Source organism: Sphaeramia orbicularis, chromosome 18 (assembly GCF_902148855.1).
Source record: "Sphaeramia orbicularis chromosome 18, fSphaOr1.1, whole genome shotgun sequence".
NCBI classification, from domain to species: Eukaryota; Metazoa; Chordata; class Actinopteri; order Kurtiformes; family Apogonidae; genus Sphaeramia; species Sphaeramia orbicularis.
Window position 1 is genome coordinate 24691393 of NC_043974.1, and position 23605 is coordinate 24714997.

Consider the following 23605-nt stretch of genomic DNA (forward strand, 5'->3'; position numbering starts at 1 on the left):
AGATAAATAGTGAAAAACTGAAGTGTATGATCATCTATACAGGGATTTAAAAGGCTTACATAATAAAGCATTAAAACCATTTATGGTATTTTAGTGTTTACAGAAAAAACGATCTAAATAGCTCAAAAGTGAAAACTGAGATCATTGTGTTGTGTTGAGTCTGTGTTTCTTCACACGAATATCACATCAGAGCTAAAATAAACTGAGCTTTACATTAATGATGGCAGTGTGAACTATTATACTTGAGTTAAATGAAAAAAGTTAAGTCCCCATCTCTGCGAATTAGTGCTAAAATGCTAAAATGAAACAAAAAATGTGCAACTCATATGATATGATGTCCTTTATTGGCCTGGCAGTAGTGCAGCATTACAGCTGCACTGGCAAAAACACCAATATAATAAAAATACAATACATTCTGTAACCAGGCAGTACAGTACAACACCAGGACACAACAACAGATACAAACAGCAACATAACGTCTAGACACTGTAATGAATAATATAAAATGGACAGCACTAGGAAAAGAAATAATAAGAATACATAAGATACAGCATATTTCAAACAGTAACCTAAAAAGCAGGACTGAATAATACTCAAAGTTTGAGCTCATGTTTCTTGCGTAGTGTTGAGAAAGTATCGAGAACAGAAATTGTAAAGTGGTTATTTTCACATTTTCTGGCACGGTAACATTTACCTGAAGGCAACAGTTGATAATGGGAATGTTCAAAGTGCTGAGTTTCCTTCAGACTGGTGAACTGAGGGTCACAGAGTGAAGATATAAAGAATGAGAAGGATAAGTGCACTGATAGTTTTTTTTTTTTTCTTTTCATTGCATTTGTTGAAAACGGTAGCAAAAAAAATAAAACATGAGTACCCTTGAAACCCTGCTTTATGTATGACATGAAATATTGTTCACCTTTCACATTCTGGAAATAAGAATAGGAACGTGAAGGTTAGAAGGTAAAATAATACAATAACCCTGAAGAAACTTAATATGTTCAGTTTGTAGCAATTAGCTCTGACCGTGAGGGAAGTGGCAAAAAATTACAAAAATATCATATTCACTGCTAAATGGTGGATATATTTTTGTACATTTGGATCTAATACTAGTACATAGAACATCTACTGGTGAAACCTCATGTGATACTTTATTCCACAATACAGATATTTTCCTCAAAACATTTATTTTCCTCCTCCCTAGAAAAAATTCTGTCCCCATAGATGATTATTATTTTTATTTTTACAAAATATCTTTGTCTGCACAATGCAAAAAATTACAAACCAACACAAACTCTTGGACAAACCATTGTCTCCAGTTGGACACAGTGAACCTTAAGACACAGACGTTTTAGTCTGCCATGAAGTTGAGGAGCAACAATAGTTATATTACAGATTTAAGTTAACCTAAGTGTTGGATTGTCAAAACATTGTCACTATGACTATCCTGATCACCTATGTGTTTATATCTGTAAATTATATTCATTTTCATCTATATACATGTATTTGTTTCTATCAGTGGTTTTTGAATTTTGAGATCCAGGTTAGGTTGGTATGGGGGTCACCATTGGTTCTGGGATACTTTTTTGTGTTTGTATTGTACTTTTGGAGATGCAAATGAAAATACATTTAACCCTTTTATGCACGAATTATGGGAGCCTTAATCAAGATTTTTTTGCTTAGTGTTTTTATTCCTGTTTAGGCATGAAAAAAAACACTGTGATTGAAATTTTTTTATGAACTTATTTTTCATGGACTTGCAAAAAATATCCACTCAGCTGGACACCATGTGTTTAATTTTTGAAGCAAAGAAACATGTATTTACTGATATACTGCATGAAAGCTATGAAATATATGTTTTTAATGCTGCTAATCTGATGTTTTGTCACATTTTAACATACTCTAATATTAGTTATTACTCACTTTATGGAGATAATATGGGAAAAAAACCTTTTTGTTTAAAAAAAAAAAACCCTGTTAATTACAGTCTAATAACAATAACAAGGTATTGATTTCCACTCAAACATGTTACTGTAGATCAGGTTTATTAAGAACAGCAAAGTTACAACACGGGTATTAATTGCAGTGTATGGGATGATGCATAAGCGGTCACTGTGCTGGTTGATATGGAACTAAAACAATAAAGTCCATGAATATACAAGAGAACAGACTTGAATAGCTGTCTGCTGTAGTGACCATTATGCATGAAAGGGTTAAAAAATGGATTAAAAAACCCCAGAAAACATTGTCGTAATATATGCATCTGCAAATATGTATGTGCTGACCATGATCTACTGCTGGTAAACCACTGACTGATACATCTATATGACTTATATTTGATGTTTCAGGTGCATGTTCATTGCACAAAGCTACTATTTCTAATCTTAATTTTCCCTGACTGCACAGATATATGCACATCTTTTAAAAAATGTGCGCTTTGGAAGGTGGTATACAACAAGGTACAGCAAGAAAATACACAAAATATATGCACAGCCTTAAAAGACACACCAAAACCTGAACTAAATGGGTTCTACAGGTTAAAGTGACTATTTAGTTTGACCTCTGACCCCATGACAAGAAGCAGCAAAGTTAGAAAGAAACATCTGACATGTGTTAAATGAAACCTGGTAGAAAACAAATCTCATTTTGTCTGATTAAAAGTGTTACATGTTACCTGCAAATTGAGGTCACACTAAATACAACCGCTTTGGTTCATAGAGGCTGTTTATTCCATGAAACTTGTGTTTTTACTGTTGTACATACTTCACATATGTACAGATTTTATCTTAATACAGAGACTGAGAAATATATATTTGTGCTCATTAGAATGAGAGGCCCAAACATAGCAAAAAATGTTAATGTTTAAGGCAAAACGCTGTGTTAATTGGTATTTGAGCCAATTCTGCCAAAATACTGTCACAATTTTTCTAACTATCATGAATGACTTTAGATGACACATCAAATATTAAGTCACTCCAATTAATACTTTACAAAGACTTAATTAAAATGATGGTTGAAATGGAAAACAAAATGGGACAAAAATATAAGTCACTTAGAATTTTAAGTGTTTTTTGGAAGTGGTGGACTTTCTGTTGCCATCTTGGTGAAACATTGTGTGAGGTGTTACATTTTTGCATTTTCCAGGGGATAATATCAAGTCACTTCACTACGTCTGAACCCAAGACCCATTTAAAAAAAAAAAAAAAAAAAAAAAAAAAAAGAATAAATATTTGGCCATTTCTGACGCATGTGTAGTGTTTTGTGATTTTTCCAGCTCAGAAATCCAATCGTCTTGGAAGAAAAAGAAAACGTTCTGTTTTATAGTTAGTGCTCAGTGCCCTAATAATGCACAATATTTTCATCTTAGACACACAACTGAGGCTCATTTATTCAGTATTCTTTTTAAAATTATTTATCCATGAAAAATAAATAATTTTAGAAAAAAAAGGCTGCAATATTACTCATGCAAGACAGACACTGAAGGACTTCCACACACACACTCTTCCCCTTAAACACACACACCTTCTAAGGAAAACACAATTATCATCAAACATTCCCAATCTGTGTATGTCAATGGAAAATGGGATGTGTGACATCATCACCTAAACCCCCCTCCCACACACAAACACACAAAACTATTAGCGTGTTGACTGTAAATTGCACAGACGGCCCGAGTGTGTGTTTCTACTGATTCCATGCCAACGAGAAGAGAGAGAGGGCGAGCGAGCATTAATCTGAATGGCCCACTGCATCTCATCAGGAGTGGGGGGAATTAGATGTGAATGAACTTTGTTAAACCGGAGCCTCTCTTGAAATGCACAAATACAGACACACACACACACACATTTCTCCAGTGTGACTCAGTGGGTGACTGATGTTTGTATCGCTTGGTGGCCCCGCCGCTTTTGGCTGCCTTGGAAACCATGGCGTCTTGACTAACTATAATATCATTAATGTGTCCGCTTCCACTTCTGCCCTGTTATTTTAAGATCTGTGTGTGTGTGTGTGTGTGTGTGTGTGTGTGTGTTAATGGTTGTAATGTATATGTATGTCTGTGTAGCTGTAGTCATATATGTATGAGTTTCAGCTGGTGGTGATACAATCATGTGTGTGTGTTAAACCCTGCATGTGCTTTGTGTGTTTTATTATGTCTGACAGGACATAATAAAACACACGGTATGCGGTCAAAGCGAGTAAGCAAATATGAGTGTAAGATAAATTATGTGTGTGTTATTTTGGGCTCTATGACAATATGAGGAGAGGATTAGGCAAAGTTTTCCTGTTTCTAAGTTGATGTTTGAGTCCCGTTGACCCATTTACCTCTGCATATAAACACAGCCACAGACACACACATATCTAGTTAATGAATAAATACACTTATTTCTTTTTTGTGCTCATTTAAAGTCTTCAAATCAAACTGCTTTGATTTCTTTGTCTCACACACACACACGCAAACACAATATAGACCACTTAGCTCGTTTTGATTGACAGGAGGAAAGTGGAGTTTCCACATGGTGATAGTCAGTGAAGCTCAAAGTGTGTGCTCACTAATACACACAACACACACACATAGGCAGGAGTGGAAATATTAAGATAGACCCAGTATTGTCTACAACAATTACCAGAATAAAGCCTTGGAATGTGTTCCTGTGAACTCCTGTCTGCATGCCGAGGAAAAGCTGACAACAATTGGTTTAAATGCACTTTCCATTTTTACCTTTTACATAATAGATCCATTGAAACATGGGACACTGCAGTAACTCACCTGGCAGAGAGTATAACATGTACCGTATTAGCCTGTATTAGCCCATAACAACACAATAAAATATCTGGAAAAATGACTCTGGGGCCCATTTTCATTATATTAAAGGTACAACTGGTAACATCCAATAACACTCAAGTATTTGGTACATATTTGTTTTGGCCTGTTAAGCCCTAGGGATTTGTTTCCAGTTGGTAGTGATGTTCAATACTACCGATTTCCTATCCGATCTGATATTGAGTAAAATTCTGGCTGGTATCAGCGATACTGATCTGATACCGATACTTTGTATACTGACAGTCAATAGAAACTTTGAGGTAGAAATGTATTCATATTTCTACTTGTAGGGGGGTTTAATTATTCATTGTGGATTTATTGATGACTTAGTGCTCGGGTAGTTGAGATAATGATGAGTTGTCATGTTGTCATGGGTTGGTCTCTTTGCAAAAGTGGACCAAATACACATTGAGCAATACTCAGTGGGTATCTGCACAATTTGAGGATTGGTTTTGAAGGCCTATATAAAGGCCCAAAAAAGGCCACCATTGTTAGTCCAGTGAACGGCATCATGCCACGCCTATCACGTGAACAATGTCTCCGGGCACTGGGTATGGTGGAGGCCGGTTTGAGCTCCAGTGATATAGCCAGGCCTAAGTATGGGCTGTTCCCAACCCACAATCAGAAACCTGGTTGAACGCCATGACACGACAGGCTCTGTTGACGACAGACTGCGTCCAGGGTGAGAGAGAGTGCAAATGGAGGCCATACCCGGTATTGACTGTTGTGACTTTGTGTTTGGCAGGTACCATTTTTTTTGTTAAGTTTTTTATTTTTAAATTATTCTTGAAACTTTAGATTTTTGTTTCTGTATGCCAATATCCTAAACAAATGATTCATATGAAAAAATTCCAGTTTAGGGTTTCAAAATAAAAATTATGTCGAAAAATATGGTCTCAAAGTTTTCATTGACTGTGAGTGTATAAATGCAGTTAATATTTGAAAAATCTGAAAAAAAAAAAGTACTTCAAAACATAACTTCATAAAGAATACAAGACATGAGAGTAATTATTGTTTAGTTATTAAGAACTATTATAAAAATGAAAACTTGCATGTTAATTCACGTTACATGAATGTGTTAACATGAAACATGAAAATACCGAACATGTAACGCTTCAACAAAAGCACCCAACATCAACACTTTCCCTCATTCACAAGTTTTTGTGTAGGAACAATAGCATATTTACTGTTTTCCCCTTTAGTTTGTTCCATTTTTTGCTCAGTACAGACTGAATGAGTCAGAGTTCACTGACTGCGAAGCGTGTCGCAGCACACACTTACCCAGGCGAAAGAAGAAGTAGTTCCCACCAATCACGTATCATTTGGACAAGATCCCAATAGTTTAGCTACTTTCCACTGTGTTCCTGATTTACATTACCTCCAATGACCGAAATATCAAAAGTATCGATGTTTTCATTTGTGAATTGATTCTAGAGTGTAAAGATCTGGTATCGGAGATGTCGATACTTGAGTATCGATCTGCACATCACTACCAGTTGGAGTCACTTCAATGTAACACAAAACAATGGAGGAGCTGATCGCAGAGGCTTCATTCACTTAAACCAAATTATGATTTAAAAGAAACAAAACAAAACAGCATAGACAAAATTCAAAATCATTGCTTCATAATGTCACCTTTATTTTTGTTTTATAAAATTATTCATGACATAGACTGGTCTTGGACTGTTTGTTGCTTGTTTCTAGATATTTCGTTGTTGTTTGAGTTGTGTTCTGTTATCCGACAATTGCTTTATTGAGCTTTTAGCTGACCTTCTGGTTGTGGATGTATAGCACATGTATATTGCTAGAAGCATCGTATAGGGTTACCACAGGCTTGAGATTTGACAGCATTTGCACTGAACAGCAGGTTTTCTACAGCCTGACAATATTATATTATGGGTAAGGGTGATGATTTTGCCCAGTGATGCTAACAAAACTATCAAGCTTTAATATAATGATAATTAAACCATATTAACTTCCAATTTAAAAAAAAAGAAAAAAAAAAAGGGGATGTCTTTTTTACATGTTACTGACACAATATAAAATTAACTGATAATTCCTCTCAGAAGCTTTTAAGCTAAGGTCATGAACCTGTTTTGAAAATGTATAGTTTTAAATAATAAGATACCTGAAAACTCTCCACAGGAACAGTATTTGTGCTTTATTTCCTACCTCTCAGGGATGCTACAATCTATTCACACATTGGAAAGAAAGACACATTAATAATATGGTGAAATAAACAACCTTTTATCTTTATTCATCTTTATTAAGAGACATTTATATAACATTTTCAGTAAAATAAATAGTAAACTGATAAAACTACAATGGCAGCAACTAGTTTCAGGTAGAGTTATATGTTAACTCAGTGCAGTGAAAGACAAATTGTTGCAAATAATTTAAGTACAATTAAATATCTATCTGAAACTCTTTAGGATGACAGATATAATAAAAAATGTCAACGAAAAATACAATTAATATATAAAGAGAAAATTACAATTAACATCAATAAATTATAACGTAGCTTTAAGTACAACTTTAACCAAACTAACCCCAGTCCAGGTTTATCAACTGGAACCAGTAAAAGCTCCACTCAGGTGTCTCTGAAGAACAAAGAGAATGGGAAGACGTGTCTGTAAAGAATAAAACAGGGATTTTCACACTTTGTTTTTTATCAGCTACTGTATGTCACTGCCCTCAATAAAAAAGACTACACACTAGGAAGTTTTAGTATTGCTGTTTCCACATGAAGACACTTTCAGTTTCCCTGAGGACATCTTTAGTCTTTACCTGTCTCGACAGACATCCACAGTGCCATTTTGATCAGTAATAACCTGGATTTCCCCTGTCCATTTTAATCTTTGGACTTTCTCTACTGAAGCAGTCAGCTTCTGTGTCTCCTGTGTGTAAAACTCAATCAAACATTTCCTAAATAAGACGTTGCCATCATTTCCACATGTCTGACTCTTATGCTTGATGTGTGCCCGTTTTCTGATCTGCTGTAATGTAAACCTGTCAGATCTGGGTATTGGGGTAACTGGATGCCCACTCTATCATCATACAGACCTGGCCAGTTGACTTAGGAGTTTGGGTTTGTCTGGGGCTTCGCCAACATCCTCATCTTCTCCCTCATTATTGTGCTTCTCCTCTTCTACCTCGCCTTTCACCCCAGAAGGAGTTCCACTTCCATTCTCTTCGCTGACGCCAGACTTCTGCTGAGGTTCATCCAACTACAAAAAAAAAAAAGAAAATAACAATGCAGCTCTTAAAGAAAACTTTCACTGTGTGAACTTGAATGATCACTTCCGTCTCAGTGTTAGAAAAATAAATATCTCCATGGACTGACATCATTAGTTTGAATCATTTTTTCCACTTGAAACAAATGTGATGGAAAAAGCAAAATAAAAAACGGAGTAGAAAAAAGGCAAATTGGACAAGTGTTAAAAAAAAAAGCAGGATGAGATGATTAAATGATGTCCATGGGTGGTGGGAAGGCAGGCGGAGGCTGATTTTAGGACTTTGTTGCTAATCAAACACCAGAAACACACTCTTGCACATCCACACAAGTGCAGAGAAACGTGCACGGGCTGATGTAATGCTATTATTAACCTTAATCACACTTGTTACCTGTCTTCACTAATGTCAGCCTGAGGCAACAATAAAGACAGAAATGCTACAAGTGTGTGTTTGCATGATGAATCAATTTATTGTAAATAACTGTCGGCAGGAACTCTTGACATTTAACTGTGTGACAGATCAGATAAACTGTTAAATGTTAATGCCTGAATGACTAAAAAATAGAACTGAACAAAAAAATAAAAAGGACACCTTGTCTTTAGTTCCTGGATCCTTCTTTGGTTCTCCCTGTGCCTGTGGATTACGCACAAACAACCTGCAACAGTAAATTAATACTAAGTGAATTTTTCATTGTATTGAACATAACACAAAACACAGGAAAGCTCTGTGCTTGTGTTAAGTTACTCACCATCTTCTTAAGAAGCACTAATTTATTACAAATTAACCAAAATCACAATAAATTCTTACAGGTTTATTGTGTGATGCTTAGTGACATCTAGTGGTGAATTTGTAGACTGCAACCAATTGAATATCCCCCTCACCCTCCCCTGCTTCAAAACATGCAAAACCCTTTCATTCTAGCTTTTTTGGTTAAAACTTCTTCTCCTTTTTTTTTTTTTGTATCACTGCCGCAAAACTTCCATAATTACTTTTCAGCATTTTCTAGTTCAAGTGGTTTAGAAAGTGGTTTGGCTGCTCATATGTGCTTTCAGAGAGGTAGGGGGCTTAAATATGTATTATGTGATTCTGTTAGGATTTGTCAGTCATGTATCTACTGTTCTACTCTGTGGTTTGTCACAGAAGCAACATGACAGCTCTGTGAACTGATATTTTGGCTTCACTTTTCCATAGCGTCATGAAGCAGCATCAGATCATCTATATTTACATGTATTATGTTTTTTTTCTCTTCCTTTCTGGATTCTTCTGCCATGGGGGAGGGGGGGGTATAATAACTGTGGTTCACAGTGAGACATTGTCAGTAACTGTAATGTACATTAATGTTGAATGCCATAAGAAATCTATCAAAACAGAGGTGCAACATGGTGGACTGAGATTTAAAGAGATCACTGTAAAGCAACAACAACACAACCGTTCTTATTTTTGCATAATTTGAAACTAATGAAAGAAAAAGTCTCAAATCTTTAATAATCAATAATGTAGTCTCAGCCATTAGAGCCATGGCTGTGTGCCAAAACTGGATTTATATTTTGGGATCTTTGGGTCGCAATCAAAACAATAAAAGGCAATGTAGTATATGATGTTGTGAAGTAGCATGGGATGACAGAAGCTGTTGTTCTGACATAAATGAGGCAGAAATCACATTTAAAGACAAGGTAATGTATGTAGTTATATTCACATTATGTTATTTAATTATAATGAAATTCCCACATGTAATGTTAGTATTATTACAGGACACTTACATGTTGTTAAAAAGACTTTATATTGAATAAAACGATATAATATTTGTCTGAATTTAATCAGTGTTGGAAACATTTAACATAATATACTAGTCCTAGGCCTAGTTATTTTTAGATCATGTGAAAATTATTGAAATGTATTGCTTTAATCAGTAAAAATAATAAAGGAATCTACATGATTTGACAAATGAAAAGCAATTTTAACTGAGCATACAAAACGACTAAACCACATCAGTCCAGTGTAGAAGAAACTTCGACTGCAGTCGTGACTCTTTGATTAAAGAGATACAGAGCAAAAACTGATAGAGTCAGAAAATGAAGCTGAAAACAAGGACCTGCAGGTTCATTATCAGGATGATGGAGGACCAGACTCACACTAAAACAAGTTAAAGGGGTCATATTTTGCTAAACCCATTTTTATTAGTCTTTGGTATATTTATTTGTGTATTTGGACCCTAATAATTCAAAAAGTTTGAATTTGAGCCCTCCAGGTGCTGCAAAGCTATCTTTATATTCATTTTAGCAAAAATCGAGTGGATTTCTACAACCTATATTAATTCCTCCTTAATTTGTTACGTTTTATAACTAGTTACATCACGACATTTGCACATATAAGATCAAGACTTCTGGCGAACATTTCTCTGAGTATGACATAATTGTTTGTCAGCTGCAGTGGTTGTTGTAAAAACTGAAAAATATGTCCAAACTTAGAGCCAATTACCTAAAATGTTCAGTTGTTGGTTGTATTAATGAACACAAGTGGCTGAACGGGACAGAGCAGCATGGTCAATAACCTGGAGGGGGTGGGGTGTGAAGTGGTTCATTTGCATTTAAAGGGCCAGTGCTCAAAACGTCCTTTCTGGTGTCATTACTCAGAAATAGGGTTGAAGATGGACCTGTGGAGTTGAATTAATGAAGAATTCAGACCCAAGCAGAGCATTTACAGTTTATGTAGACCACAGGGAAATGTTTTAAAATGCATAATTCCATTTAAAAAAGCAAAATATCACTCCTTTAAGAAGGACAAATCCCTCGAAGGGACAAGAGACGTGTATATAATGAAACTACAAATGTGAACCAACAGGAAGATGGAAAATTATCATTGCGAGATGGAAAAAAGGAACAAACAGGAAAAAATGCAACATTCAAACTACACCACAACACAGAACAAGAAGACAAGATAGAATTTTTCCAACAGGTTTAACACAAAAACAAACCATCTGTCCAGACCATCCATGAACTATAAAGCAATACATGTGGAGACCAGAATAAAGAAAACAGAATACATACTCCAGACAGTGTGTGAGTACGCGTGATAAATTGTATATCTCCAGTGTGTTGGCATACTTGGCCCTGTATTGTTTCTCTGAGGTACCTTTGTAAGGACATGTAATGGTCAATGCAGTGAGAAATTGCTTAATGAAACTAGTTTCCTGGGAATCAGTAAGGATGCTCGAGGCCTTTCTGTTTGCAGGATGTTTACACAGTTTGGGCATCTGAGTGTGTCGTCCTCAAAAGAGACAACTCAGTTTACATGAGTTAAAACTAAGTGAATGGAGAACTAGGCCTGGTTGTGTGTGTGGGGATCTGACTGAGAGTGTTTTAAATGATCATTTTCGCCTCACTGATCTGACTGTCAGGGTGATTGAGGTGGCGCCATTCGCCTCTTGTGTGTTTCGTAACTGAAGGAACTACTGGAGCGTGTGTGTGTGTGTGTGTGTGTGTGCGTGTGTGTGTGTGTGTGTGTGTGTGTGTGTAAGTAAGGTAAAGTATCTGTCAGGATGGAAGTCTTCTGGTGTAAGAACTGGATAATACAGCCAAAAATATTGCTATTGGTTATCATCATGCGATGTGAAATCATTATTTCTGTGATATTATTGAATAACAGTTCACAGTTAAATCCCTCCATATTGTATCAGTTTATCAGTCATCATGTGCACTTATATTGTAAATATGTAAATATAATGCATGTTTGTACAGAAAAAATTATTTACATCGCAGATACTTTTTTTGTATTTCCTGTAGTCAAACTTGAATGCTCTGCCTGGCTTCTGCACATTGTTTTCTGTATTTTTGCTGCTGTAAACACTTATCTTATCTTATCTTATCTTGTCTTATCTTGTCTTACCTTATCTTATCCCTGCTTAAAGGCTTAAAGGTATACAAACAAAACTAACATATGCAAGAGAAAAGTCTGTCGATGTGTGATGGGAAGCCTGAAATTAAAGTTAAATAATATGATGGATATTTGGGTTTTTTTATCTCTTCTTAGTGGTGAAAGCATGACAACAACTTGCCCAAAAGTGGAACATTTCATAGATCTCGAGGTAGGAGATTCAAAAAAATCAAAACGATTAAGTATTTTTTCAGCATCTGAATGTACAAGTGTAAAATGAAGTAAAACAACAAACACCGACTGTGAACAAAATAAAGGCTAAGGCAAATGTTAATATCATAATTACTGTCATCAGGAAATAAAACGATATTGTGATAATCATCAGTGTTTTCCCTTGGTTCACAGCCTGGGGGGGTTATCTGCCTCTCTCTTGCCTGGTGTGGCATATTTTCCTACATGCTCTCTCCCTGCTGGTGCGAGTGTGTTCACCTGTATAATTGCGTATGTGTGTGTCATAGAAATAAGATACATAACATAAGTATAAACCATTTAGTTTGTTTAATTGAAGGACATGGTATAGACCTGTTCAATAGGAAAGGTATCTTCAAAGGACTTCTGTTGTGATCTGGCACTATATAGGAAATCAAATTAAATCAAATTAACTTGATGCTCTAAGGGGGGAGGGGGGTGTGGTTGGGGGGGCAGGGTGCCCTCCCCACTAATATAATGGTAGGGTAAACACTGATCATAGCCACTGATATCACAATGATTATCATTACCACTTTCACCACTGACATTCATGATTATGTCTTGTTTTTGATTTGATTATGTCCTCCAACACTGAGAACATCATCTGTGGCTAAAATGGCTTTTTCTCTAAAATATTCATTAACTTCTGAACCATTAATCTTACAAATATTCTTTAAAAACTCAGGTGCAATAGAGTTTCTATCCTTGCCAGTGGTAATACATAACCTATGTCCTGTCTGCACATTCAGAGGCATCACTTGAATGTGTTCAAGCCCTGATACTCTGCAGAATTAATTTAGCATAATTTTTTCATTTAAGCCAATAAATTGTTCTAATTTGCACAGGAAAGGTTAGATGTATATAAAAAATAGTGGAAAATGTACCCATGTACAGTTCTAAATAAGAGGAAAAAAATCCCTAAAGGTTCTACAAAACACAATATTTTTTGTTTACTGCTGCTTAAAAAAACATTTCTGGTAAAGGTGTATATTCTCAAACTAAGCAAGTGTAAAATTGTAACATTAAAAGAACCAGATGTATCTTGATGTACTGAATTAAATGACGCTGACTGATACTTTAAAATAGAAAAAGTAAATAAATAAGTAAAATACAGCTCCGACACGACAACTGTCATTGGTCTCTTTGGGTAAAACATGCTGCACATACATTTACAACCCTCCACAGTGACATCAGACCCATTGATCTGCAAAAATCTACCTTATTATGATCATATATTACTGTGATTCTACATCAATCACAGGCTTGAACCAGCAACTTCCTAAACACGGGACAGATTCCAAGCCAAGGCTCCATTATTAGTTGTTATTATTTCATCCCTAAACAAAATTAAATCATGGATGCACTAATCTGATTCCCAGGCTGATTTCAAGTATTGATCCAATACCAGTGTTTAATTAAAAAAAAGCTTTACGCCTCCAAAACTAAATGTGACAAGTAGAGATTTACATTTCCTGAATCACTTTTAAAATAATAATCAACAAATTGGTCAAATCTATTGTTGGTGTCATTATTGGTGTCAATAATTTACATAATATAATCACTGATCATTATTAGATTACTTTAGAACTTAAGGCATTATGATTTTTGTGTGTAGATTGTTCAGTAATTATTACGAGTGTGTCGTCTAGGCACATGTAAATAATGAATAACATAGAATTAAACTAAATAGATTGGAACAATTTCTAAAATACCTGATCCAGTGTATCTACTGCTTAGATGAATCCATAATTGACTATAAGTTCTAGGTTTTTATACAATATCTGGATGATCCATGAATATATGCGCAAATATAAAAGTTCATGGTTATAATAATGGGCCAATCGTCACCTTTTAGCATGAGTGTACTGCACCATACACTTCTGAAACTGCAGCAAGATCTCTAAACACATAATCACATGCTTTTAGTGGAAATTAATTAGTCTTTATTTGATCATGAACCTTCCTGTTTCATCTATACAGAAGTGTTTTTTCTTTTTTTTTTTTAAATGTAAAACATAGAAAATAAAGCAAATGGAGTTTTGTATTGAATAGATTAGTTGCATCATAGTAATGTGAGCACTCACCCAACCAGCTTGTGCTCAGGCTCCATGTCTTTGATTAAGTTTTTGAGTATAGCCTCCTCTAGTGGTGAATCGCTCTTACGGCGTTTGCTAGGAGGCTTGAAAACAGAACCAGAGTGCTGTTCCACCTCTGATTCCTACAAAACACAATACAGGATTACAGTTCAATGTGAACCAGTTGGAATAAGAAAGGTCAGATTTTTTTTTTTTTTTTTTTTTTTATGACAAAGTTATTTATCCTTTCACTCATCAGGGCTGTATTATAGCATTTTATGAAATCAACAATAAATAGACATTACATTTACTTCAAGGACTGTTTTTGCACAATAATAGTAATAATTAAAAAAAAAAAAAAACAACAACCAATTGCAAAGTGTTTTAACAGGCGAAGTAAAATCAGGAAGTTCTGATGCTGATGTGAGAACTGATTATGCAACACCAAGCCAAGTAAATGCAAAGCAGAGACGATAAAAACTAAAAACAAGATGATAAAAAGATACCTAATGCACAGCAGATAAAATAACCAAGAGGAGAGATGTGACAACATAGCAAAAATGACAAATAAATGATAAATTAAAAAAACCAAAAACAAAAACAGGTTGTGGATGGCAAACCAATAAAAAGAAGACATCACATCACATACTAGAAGCAGAAGGAATAAACACCATAAAAGATAAAATAATTTTTGTATTTTCATTTTGTTTTATATAATTTAATAAAGCTTCAACTCACTTGGCTTAAATTGTCCTCTGTGGGCTTACCTGAAACAGAACACACACATTGGATTATGTGTCTGTTTATCCTGTGCTAAAGTTTACAGTTTTTATTCTTTATTCTAATGGTGTTTTGTGTTGTTTCTCACCATTTTTAAAAAACTCTTTTTTATTAAAATTAGAACAATGACAAAATATAAAAAGTCATTTACAATATCCAATATATGTGATGCCAGAACAAGAACACTCACATGTACACACACATAAAAAAAGGGCGGTGGTGGGGGTCTGCCTACTTACTTAATATCAAAGTAATCTATAAAGGGCCGCCAAATTGAATAAAATAACTTTACATAATCTTTTAGTGAGTTTCTTACCATGTTTAATGTTAATTTTCTCCAAGTAGAGGATTAGAATAAACGGGTAGACTTTCAGCTTTTTCTCTCTGTGTTTGCACATCACCTTGGACACTCCTTCCCACTTCTTCTTATCTGGCAGCCACAGTTTAAGTAAATACACTAGAAAAGATGTAGCACTTAATCAATACTTTCCAACAGATTTCCAGCACAATTTACATCGTTGATTTCAACTGCAATTCTTAGTTGTGACCTTGATTTTACTGCCTATTACTTTTTGTTCTGATGGGGAGTAAAGACAGAAATTTGTATAGATAAATCAATGAATGGGAGGAAGGAAGGTAGAGAAACACAGTGTACTTTGTGAATAAGGATACAAGGGAAGACATTGAAGTGGGTACTGAAGAAAGGCTGGAGATCGTCCAAATTGCAGAGAACAGTTCTGATAATATCCTGAGGATATAAAGGAACAAATAGTCAAATACACAGCGATGAAAAGAGCCAGAAAACATGGATGATCATCTAGGAAAGCAGCATCAATACACACCTCCAGTTCTTGATTGTAGCATTTTTCTTGCATTGCCTCTTCTCCACTGTTAGAATACATCATGCACATTATATTATGATCATAAATACTTGATTCATAGAGGATAAATCTGATACAGCTGTAGTTTTCTTCATGTTTCTAACATTTGTATTGAAGGCACTGAATAAATCTCTGAATATCTGACATTTTTAATGACTTAAGTGCATTTGTAGAGCGTAGATTCATTCATCTACTTATTTAAACCCTGATTTTTAACAGTGCTGATGTACATAAAATAAAATAAATACAGACAGAACATGGGGTATTAAGGAGTAAAAACAAGAAACAAGACATGAGAATAACTACTGCAATAGTATCATATTTGTACAGTTCTAAAAAAAAAAAAAAAAGGGGAAAAAAATAACTTATATGTAAGGTATAAGAAAAGGTTATAAATAAAAAAACTTATGACTACAATTATCAATTAAACCTTGAAAATGTCTTAAATATAAAACATCAAGATATAGGGATAAAATATCCTTTTGAGTCATGAGAAAAAAAAAAAAGCTTTTCATGATCTAAATCATTGTTCTTTGTCATAACTGAATAAAGGCTGTCAGACCTTGGGGGACTTTTAACTCTCTTATTTTGCTCATAAAACATCATCACAGATGCACAGCAGAGGTAAAGTAGTCACTAGAGACAAATCAACAAATAAGAACAGAAGAAAGATTGATTTCCACCTTGTCTGTTGTACTACAGTTTCAAGATAAAAGAACAAAGAATGGTCAGACCCAGTGGATACAAGTCTAATCAATATATATTTTCTTTCCTCTTGCTGCAATTTGTGTGTTTTTAATTTCCCATTCTTTAGAGTGGAGTAAATAAATGTTTCAGTCCTGTGTTGAAATAATCAGTGTTTTTGGTCTGCTCTCATACCTTTCCTTCACCTAAATGGAGAGTTTTGATGGAAGGTGTGATGAACGTTTTCTGCCTTGCCTGTAGCTGCTGCCTGCTTTGATCTTGAACTTGTAGATGGAAAGACCAGCTCTGAAGAAACGCGTCTCTGGGAAAGGGAAGGAGAAGGCCTGCAGCGGCATGGCTGACCTCAAGTGGCTGAGGTGAAAATAAATAAATAAATAAATAAATAAAAGGATGAAAGCATGAAAAGAAAGGTTCAAGTTTCAGTTCTGACTTGAAACCATCATAGGGTGTTTTATTTTTTCATTCAATACGAGCTGAAGAAGGAACACTCACACACTGACATTTTTCTACTACTCTGGAGAGGAAAGGCACCATATGAGCCCAAATCTACACTGTTTTTACCCAAAATAAGCAGTCTAGAAGTAGGGGAGTCAAGAAAGTCAGATAAGTAATATTCACAAAACTAGACTATGTGTCCAAAATTATGCAAAAGTGCATCTTTTTTTGTATAATATAAAAACAAAAAGTCATGACAGGACCTGTGCCCACCAACCCTGTCTGATGTGTCCATAACTAGTTTGGTGCATGGTAATAATGTACACTGGTCACATGTGATCTTTAATGGGATGTTCAAAGTGTGTTCATTAGGAGAATAATTACATTTTTTTTGGGTCATATTGTAATATATAATGTGTAAGGCTTATGAGGTACTCCACCATTAATATTTATTATATCAAATTAACTTCACAAACAAAAGTAGACTAAAAATTAAGAAGACTACATATAAAAAATATGGTTAGATTATTTAATATACAAAAAGAAATTTGTACTTACTTTGTATTTACTTGATTCATTTAAGAACATACAATAGCTTTATATCTACTCAATAACATCACTTATTGCTCACAACATTGCCATAAATGGCACCTCATGAGACATGACTGTAAGGAAAACCATGTGCAAGTCATTTTTATAGAGAAACAACTACTTTTTAGTCAAATGTCTGTAAACTTAAGATGCTATCACAGATTGTACCAAAAAAGGAACAAAATTATGTGGAAACTCAAAATCATTAAAAGTGGTTACTATAAAACTAGTAAAATGTGTTTTCTTAATCTTCCATCATTAAAGTGAATATTATTTTCCACAGAAATTAGTTAAATGTTAATAAAGAATTAGAATAATTCAATTTACAAGGTGATAAAATTATTTTTAGTGTATTTAATCTTTTTTATTTATTGGTTCAGAATGAATTCAACCCACCCACAGTGACTAGTAATGTGTAATACACATCAGAATATGAAAATATATTGATGTATTTTTGAAAGTACTTGGTATTTACTGTCCAGTGTAATATGGGTGAATTATTTCAGACACCAGTCTGTTTTGTATTCATGTTGGCTAATGTTTTAGCATAAAACAAGTGTGAATCAAAACTTTCATAAACTGACACAGTAACTGACTTTACTGCTGACAGGCATATGTCTTAAATGCTATTAACACTAAGTGTTAGATAAGAAAAACCTCCTTACAGTGATATAATCAACATTTCCACAAATAACCTGTAAAACCAGTTAGCTAGTCCAGACATTAACCTGACATAACCTCCGTTCAGCTTCAGTCTTTAAATTACCGTAATGTCTGTGTAACACACAGGAGTCTCGTCCTGCAGATGAACTTCAACCAAACTCCACCTACACGGAAACAGTTAACTTTACCCCTGTCGATCAACACATGGCTCGCATTTCTATTGGCTGAATAGAGTGACTTAACGCCTCTCCCTCGTTCATGCCGTGTCTTATTAGACGGCTGTTCCTCCAATCAGCGGCATAGAAGTAGGAGTCACTATGGTGACGGCAAAAACCGCCCAAATAGTCACATGACTGTCACATGACTGTCACCTGACCACATGTGGCCGACAGATGCGGATGTAAACACTGAACTAGAATAACTTTTCTTTCTAATCTCTTTCTGACACTTGGTTTATTGACTTTTTATACGTTGTGTATAAATACATGACCGCCTGTTAGATATTTTTGTTTTTTGTAATCGTACCGAAGGACCCATAAGGTGAGAATAAGACTCTTTAGCCGTGAAATTTGCAACTTTGAATTCCATTTGTTACAGTTTCCATTCATTGTATTGTAACATTACTGTGGCTTTTGTACAGTCTGTGGTGCCAACCGCCAATGCAATGTCAAGTCTAAAAATACATTGCATGCTGCAGAATTAGCTTCTTTACAACGTGTATTTCTGATCCTTTACAAAACATCAGTTTATAGCAGCACTGAGAAGTCAAGATTGTAATACAGTACAGTACAATATGTACTAGGGATGCAAATTATCGATTAATTCATTAATCATTAGTTGGTTGCCCTTATCGATCGATTAACGATTAATTGATAAGCGGCGATTTTCCTGAGAACCTGAATTTCTCTTTCTATACGGTCTATAAGAATAAAAGCTAAATATTGTTTCTATACTTCACGATAAAACCGTGTCATTCCTTAATGACTGATTTATTGAACCATTGGATACAGTCAGTGTTTCCTGTAGAATTCATCTGTTGATGTGGCAGTGTGTAATGGGGGGTGCACGCACATGCGTTTCGTCGGGGGGGCTCGCACGCGCGCAGGACGGTCGGGGTATGCGTGCGTGTTGGTTGGTAACCGCGCGCGTGCGTCACTTTCCGTCCTACTTCTGGGGGTACAGGGCGGTGCAGTCCGTGACCCGTGTCCGTGAAAGCGAAACTTTCAACTCATTTATCTTTTCCTCCTGAAGCTTTGCAAATGCATTACATCCCTGTGTCCTGGGTCAGGAGCCTGGAGGAAGTTTTAACTTCAGTCTCACTGACCGTGGACTAGACCAACCTCCAGGAAAACGCTCCGTTACCGACCCTGCATTTGTGCATGTATTTATTCGGGGGTGTACCGCTCCCACAAACAGACGGTCAGTCTGTGTTTGGCTCCACCCACAAACAGACGGTCAGTCTGTGTCTGTCTCCATCATGTCCATACAGACATTCTAATTCATCAACGCCATGATCCGGTTCAATGACATGCTATCCCAGCCGTGGCGTCGCAGCGCAGACAAACTGACAGCCTTCGGACAGGTGTGGACAAGGGCAATTAACCGACAATTAACAATTTAATCGAGCAAATTCTTATCGACAATTAATTGTTAGTCGATTAATTGTTTACATCCCTAATATGTACAGTTATGCTTTTGTATCTTGGATGTGGGTTAAATGAAAATTAACTTGTTTTTATTCTATGTGCAACATTTTATAGGTGCTTCTCAGAGATGTCCTCCAACACCTCGTCTGTCCTCCTAAACACTGGGGTCCAGATGCCCCTCCTGGGTTTAGGAATGTACAAGTTGTGCGGGTCTGAGGATGTCTTCCAGGCAGTAGATGCTGCCCTGGCTGAAGGCTATCGGGCCTTTGACAGTGCAGCTGTTTATGGGAATGAAGCTGATCTGGGCCAAGCTCTGAAGAAGCTACTGCCTAAATATGGCTTGACCAGGGCAGATGTTTTCATAACCAGGTACTTATACATGGGGGTGTGGGATTCGATGTCATGCAAGAAAGCACATTAATACAAGAGACTGCTTGGATTTTTCAGTCTAGTAAGTGCAGAAAATTGAAGATATAGCCTATTTCCTCTGATATTGTTCATGGCTTCTATAGTGACTTTCAAGCCTTGAAATAGTTTTAAAACTTGAAAAACCAACGAATTATAGGCCTCAACATAAGACGTTTGGGTCACCACTTATACCGATATCTAATCAACGAATCATGTGGCAGAGACTCCATGCATTTAGGCCAATTAAAAAAATGTGGAACAATTACAATAACATCTTTACTTTTTATATACACAAATTAGCAGAACTCAAACAATCCTACCTAAAATACAGTTAAAATATCTTAAAAAGTGGGTTTTACCTCTGCATCTATATCTAGCAAGATTTGTAGCTTCTGTTTTTATACAGGATTGTGTAACTTCGAGAAATAACAGTAAAACTACACAAAATCTAATTTTGGTAAGACATTATCTTTTGAAAACTAAAGATCTTCCATTTGGGTAAAAAGCATCATACACTTTAATTTATTTGGTAACTGAGCCACTCAACAACAAGTGATTAAAAGAATTCAAGTTGTATATTATCCTTAAGATTTCTTGATTGTTCATTACAAATTTCAACCAAAGCCATAGGAAAATTGGGAAGAAAAATCAACCAGTAAGAGTACAGATAGAGAGAATTATAGAAATGATGAAAAGGTTCTAACAGAAAGAGTTCATAAATTAATGAGTATTCTGAGTAGAGCAATGGGGTGTTGCAGTGAACGAATATGAATTTAATAGAAGCTTTATTTTGTTTTATATTGATATAGCTAGCCATTTGCTTGAATAACTGTGCAATTTTTTTTTTTTTGGAATGTGGAAAAATTCCCACTTTGTAATTTTTTGTTTGGTAATATTTAAGTTATTTATATGGTTTACATTTACCATGGTACAGGTGACATTTTATGTTTTGGCTCTTGAGTTGTATTCAAAATAAAATGGACACAACAAAATAACAAACACTTAATTTTGTTAAAAAAAATTAGTCATTTAGATTAGTTGACTAATAGAAAAATTTGTCAAAAGATTAATCATTAAAAAATTAGTCTTTAGTGGCACCACTATTTTGTGCTAATTTTTAATTAAAGAAATTCATTTACATGAATTTGGACAAATTCTGAGTTTTGGGCGAGTTATGATGGAATGACCTGTTTACAAAGTTATATTATCTTTAATTTGGCTTTAAGGAAAACCATTTGTCAACCACACAGAAATTAAGAGCTGAGCTGTTACTGGTTCCGACCTGTATTACATGATTTGGATTTCAGAGACCTCATCTCACACTTGCCTCCTTTGAATAACAAAATGAGACAGTCCTATTTGCATTAAATTTGAGTAAATGTTAGGTATTTTTATAATGTGATAATGCATTTTAATCTATTTGTAGCAAACTGGGCCCTAAGGATCAAGGTGTGAAGGCCATGGATGGAGCTCTCCACAGTCTGTCTCAGCTGGATCTGGATTACATCGACCTCTACCTGATCCACTGGCCTGGCACACAGGGGCAGGATGTGGCTGACCAACGCAACCCAGGTTCAGACTTCAGACCTGATCCGAAAGAAGTGAAGTTAGATGTTTGGCCACTGGAAAGATTCACGTTCTCTCTTTTGAGGCTTAAATGCTATGCTAACTGAGATTCACACTGTCCTTTCACATTCCTCTTTTGTAACGTAGCTGTACCTGATTCACAGCGATGATGAGACCCTAATTAATATTTGATCCCAGGCAACCGAGCTCAGAGTTGGTCCGCTCTGGAGGAGCTGCATGCCCAGGGGAAGCTGAAAGCCATCGGAGTGTCAAACTACACACCAGCTCACATGAGAGAACTGATACAGAACTGCAACGTTCGACCTGCCCTGCTGCAGGTAAATTACATAAGAGTGAAAGGAGGTTTAAAAAGTGTAGAAAAGGACACAGAGGAGGTACTTGTAAAGGAGTCATGAAGGAAATATAAACTAAATCCACATACATTTAAGATGGAAAACAACCAAGTAGGACTGAAGTGATGTCATGGTGATCTCAGTAAATAGTAACCTGACCTTCAGCATGGGTCAGTTTTAACAGCATGTCCTGCACTTGAAAGTACTTAAAATTAATCCAATATATATAAGACAAATAAGGTCAAATTAAAAGTAATGCATATATAACATTCCCTTCATTTTCATCCCTATTTCCACTATAAATAAAGGCACAAAATGTCCACAATATTAGACAATAAAGGGCCACTCATGCTTATGTAATTGTGCTCTAGAACTACTGATGTGTGTGTTTTTGTGTGTTCTTCAGGTGGAGTTTCACCCACAGCTGTGCCAGGCTGAGCTGAAGGCTCTGTGTAAGGAGTTTGGCATCTGTTTCCAAGCCTACACGTCCTTGGGGAGAGGAAAGCTGGTCACCGACCCTGTGGTCATAGAGGTGGCGAAGAACTGTAACCGAACACCTGCACAGGTAAACACGCATCTGTATTAATGCCTAATTCAGCCCATTAGGCGAGGAGACACTTCTGCACATCTACGCCCTTTGTTAAACCCTGTAGGTGCTGTTGCGATGGGCGGTGCAGCAGGGCGTTTCGGTGCTGCCCAAGTCGGTGAATCCAGACAGGATAAAGGAGAACGCTGCCATTTTTGATTTCACGCTAACAGATGAAGACATGGACAGACTGTCGGCTTTGGACTGTGGCCACAGGTACTGCTGGGATCCTTCACAGGTGGTCTGACACTCCAACAGTGGCCCAAACATTTACATCCATGTTGCCTTTTCACATGTACATTACATGTCATGACATATTTGTTCCAGTTATACTCAGTCTATAAGGTTGTTCAGGTTCTCAGCACACCTGGATTGATATAAATGGTCATATAGAAACTATGAACAATCCAGCCTCCATACCTTAATGTTGCCATGTTTGACAGGTTTGTAAACACTATAAAAGCTGTATAATGTTCTTTTCTGCTGCTCATTTAAGTCTCTATGCCATCATGTCCTTATCAGGGTTCTAATAGTTTAACATTGAAACTGAATCTCGTAGTGAAAAAAGTGAAATTAAACATAAATGGCATTGAACACAGCAACATATAATGGAATGAAGTAGAGCTGCAGATACAACATCGTCAAGAACTAAATTTCTTTGAAAAATATGAGACTTGGAATAAAAAATGGTTTGTGAATAATATTTGTTGTCATTCATTGTTTCCTTGTGCTTTCCCTGTTAAT

General features: G+C 35.8%; 2 protein-coding genes across 2 annotated transcripts; one reads left to right on the forward strand and one right to left on the reverse strand.

Annotated features, from left to right (window-relative positions):
• Positions 1–7185: 7185 nt before the first annotated feature.
• majin (membrane anchored junction protein) lies at positions 7186–15909 on the reverse strand. Its single transcript, XM_030162938.1, has 8 exons — positions 15870–15909; positions 15700–15775; positions 15344–15457; positions 14986–15014; positions 14257–14390; positions 8642–8705; positions 7880–8043; positions 7186–7446 (listed from the first exon to the last, which is right to left on the reverse strand). The coding sequence occupies exons 1-8, from the start codon at positions 15900–15902 to the stop codon at positions 7407–7409; spliced, it is 654 nt and encodes a 217-aa protein (XP_030018798.1). The 5' UTR covers positions 15903–15909; the 3' UTR covers positions 7186–7406.
• A 2765-nt stretch (positions 15910–18674) lies between these two features.
• On the forward strand, positions 18675–23559 carry LOC115439038 (uncharacterized oxidoreductase YtbE). Its single transcript, XM_030162937.1, has 6 exons — positions 18675–18842; positions 20063–20317; positions 21783–21928; positions 22121–22260; positions 22682–22840; positions 22929–23559. The coding sequence occupies exons 2-6, from the start codon at positions 20076–20078 to the stop codon at positions 23106–23108; spliced, it is 867 nt and encodes a 288-aa protein (XP_030018797.1). The 5' UTR covers positions 18675–18842; positions 20063–20075; the 3' UTR covers positions 23109–23559.
• Positions 23560–23605: the final 46 nt, after the last annotated feature.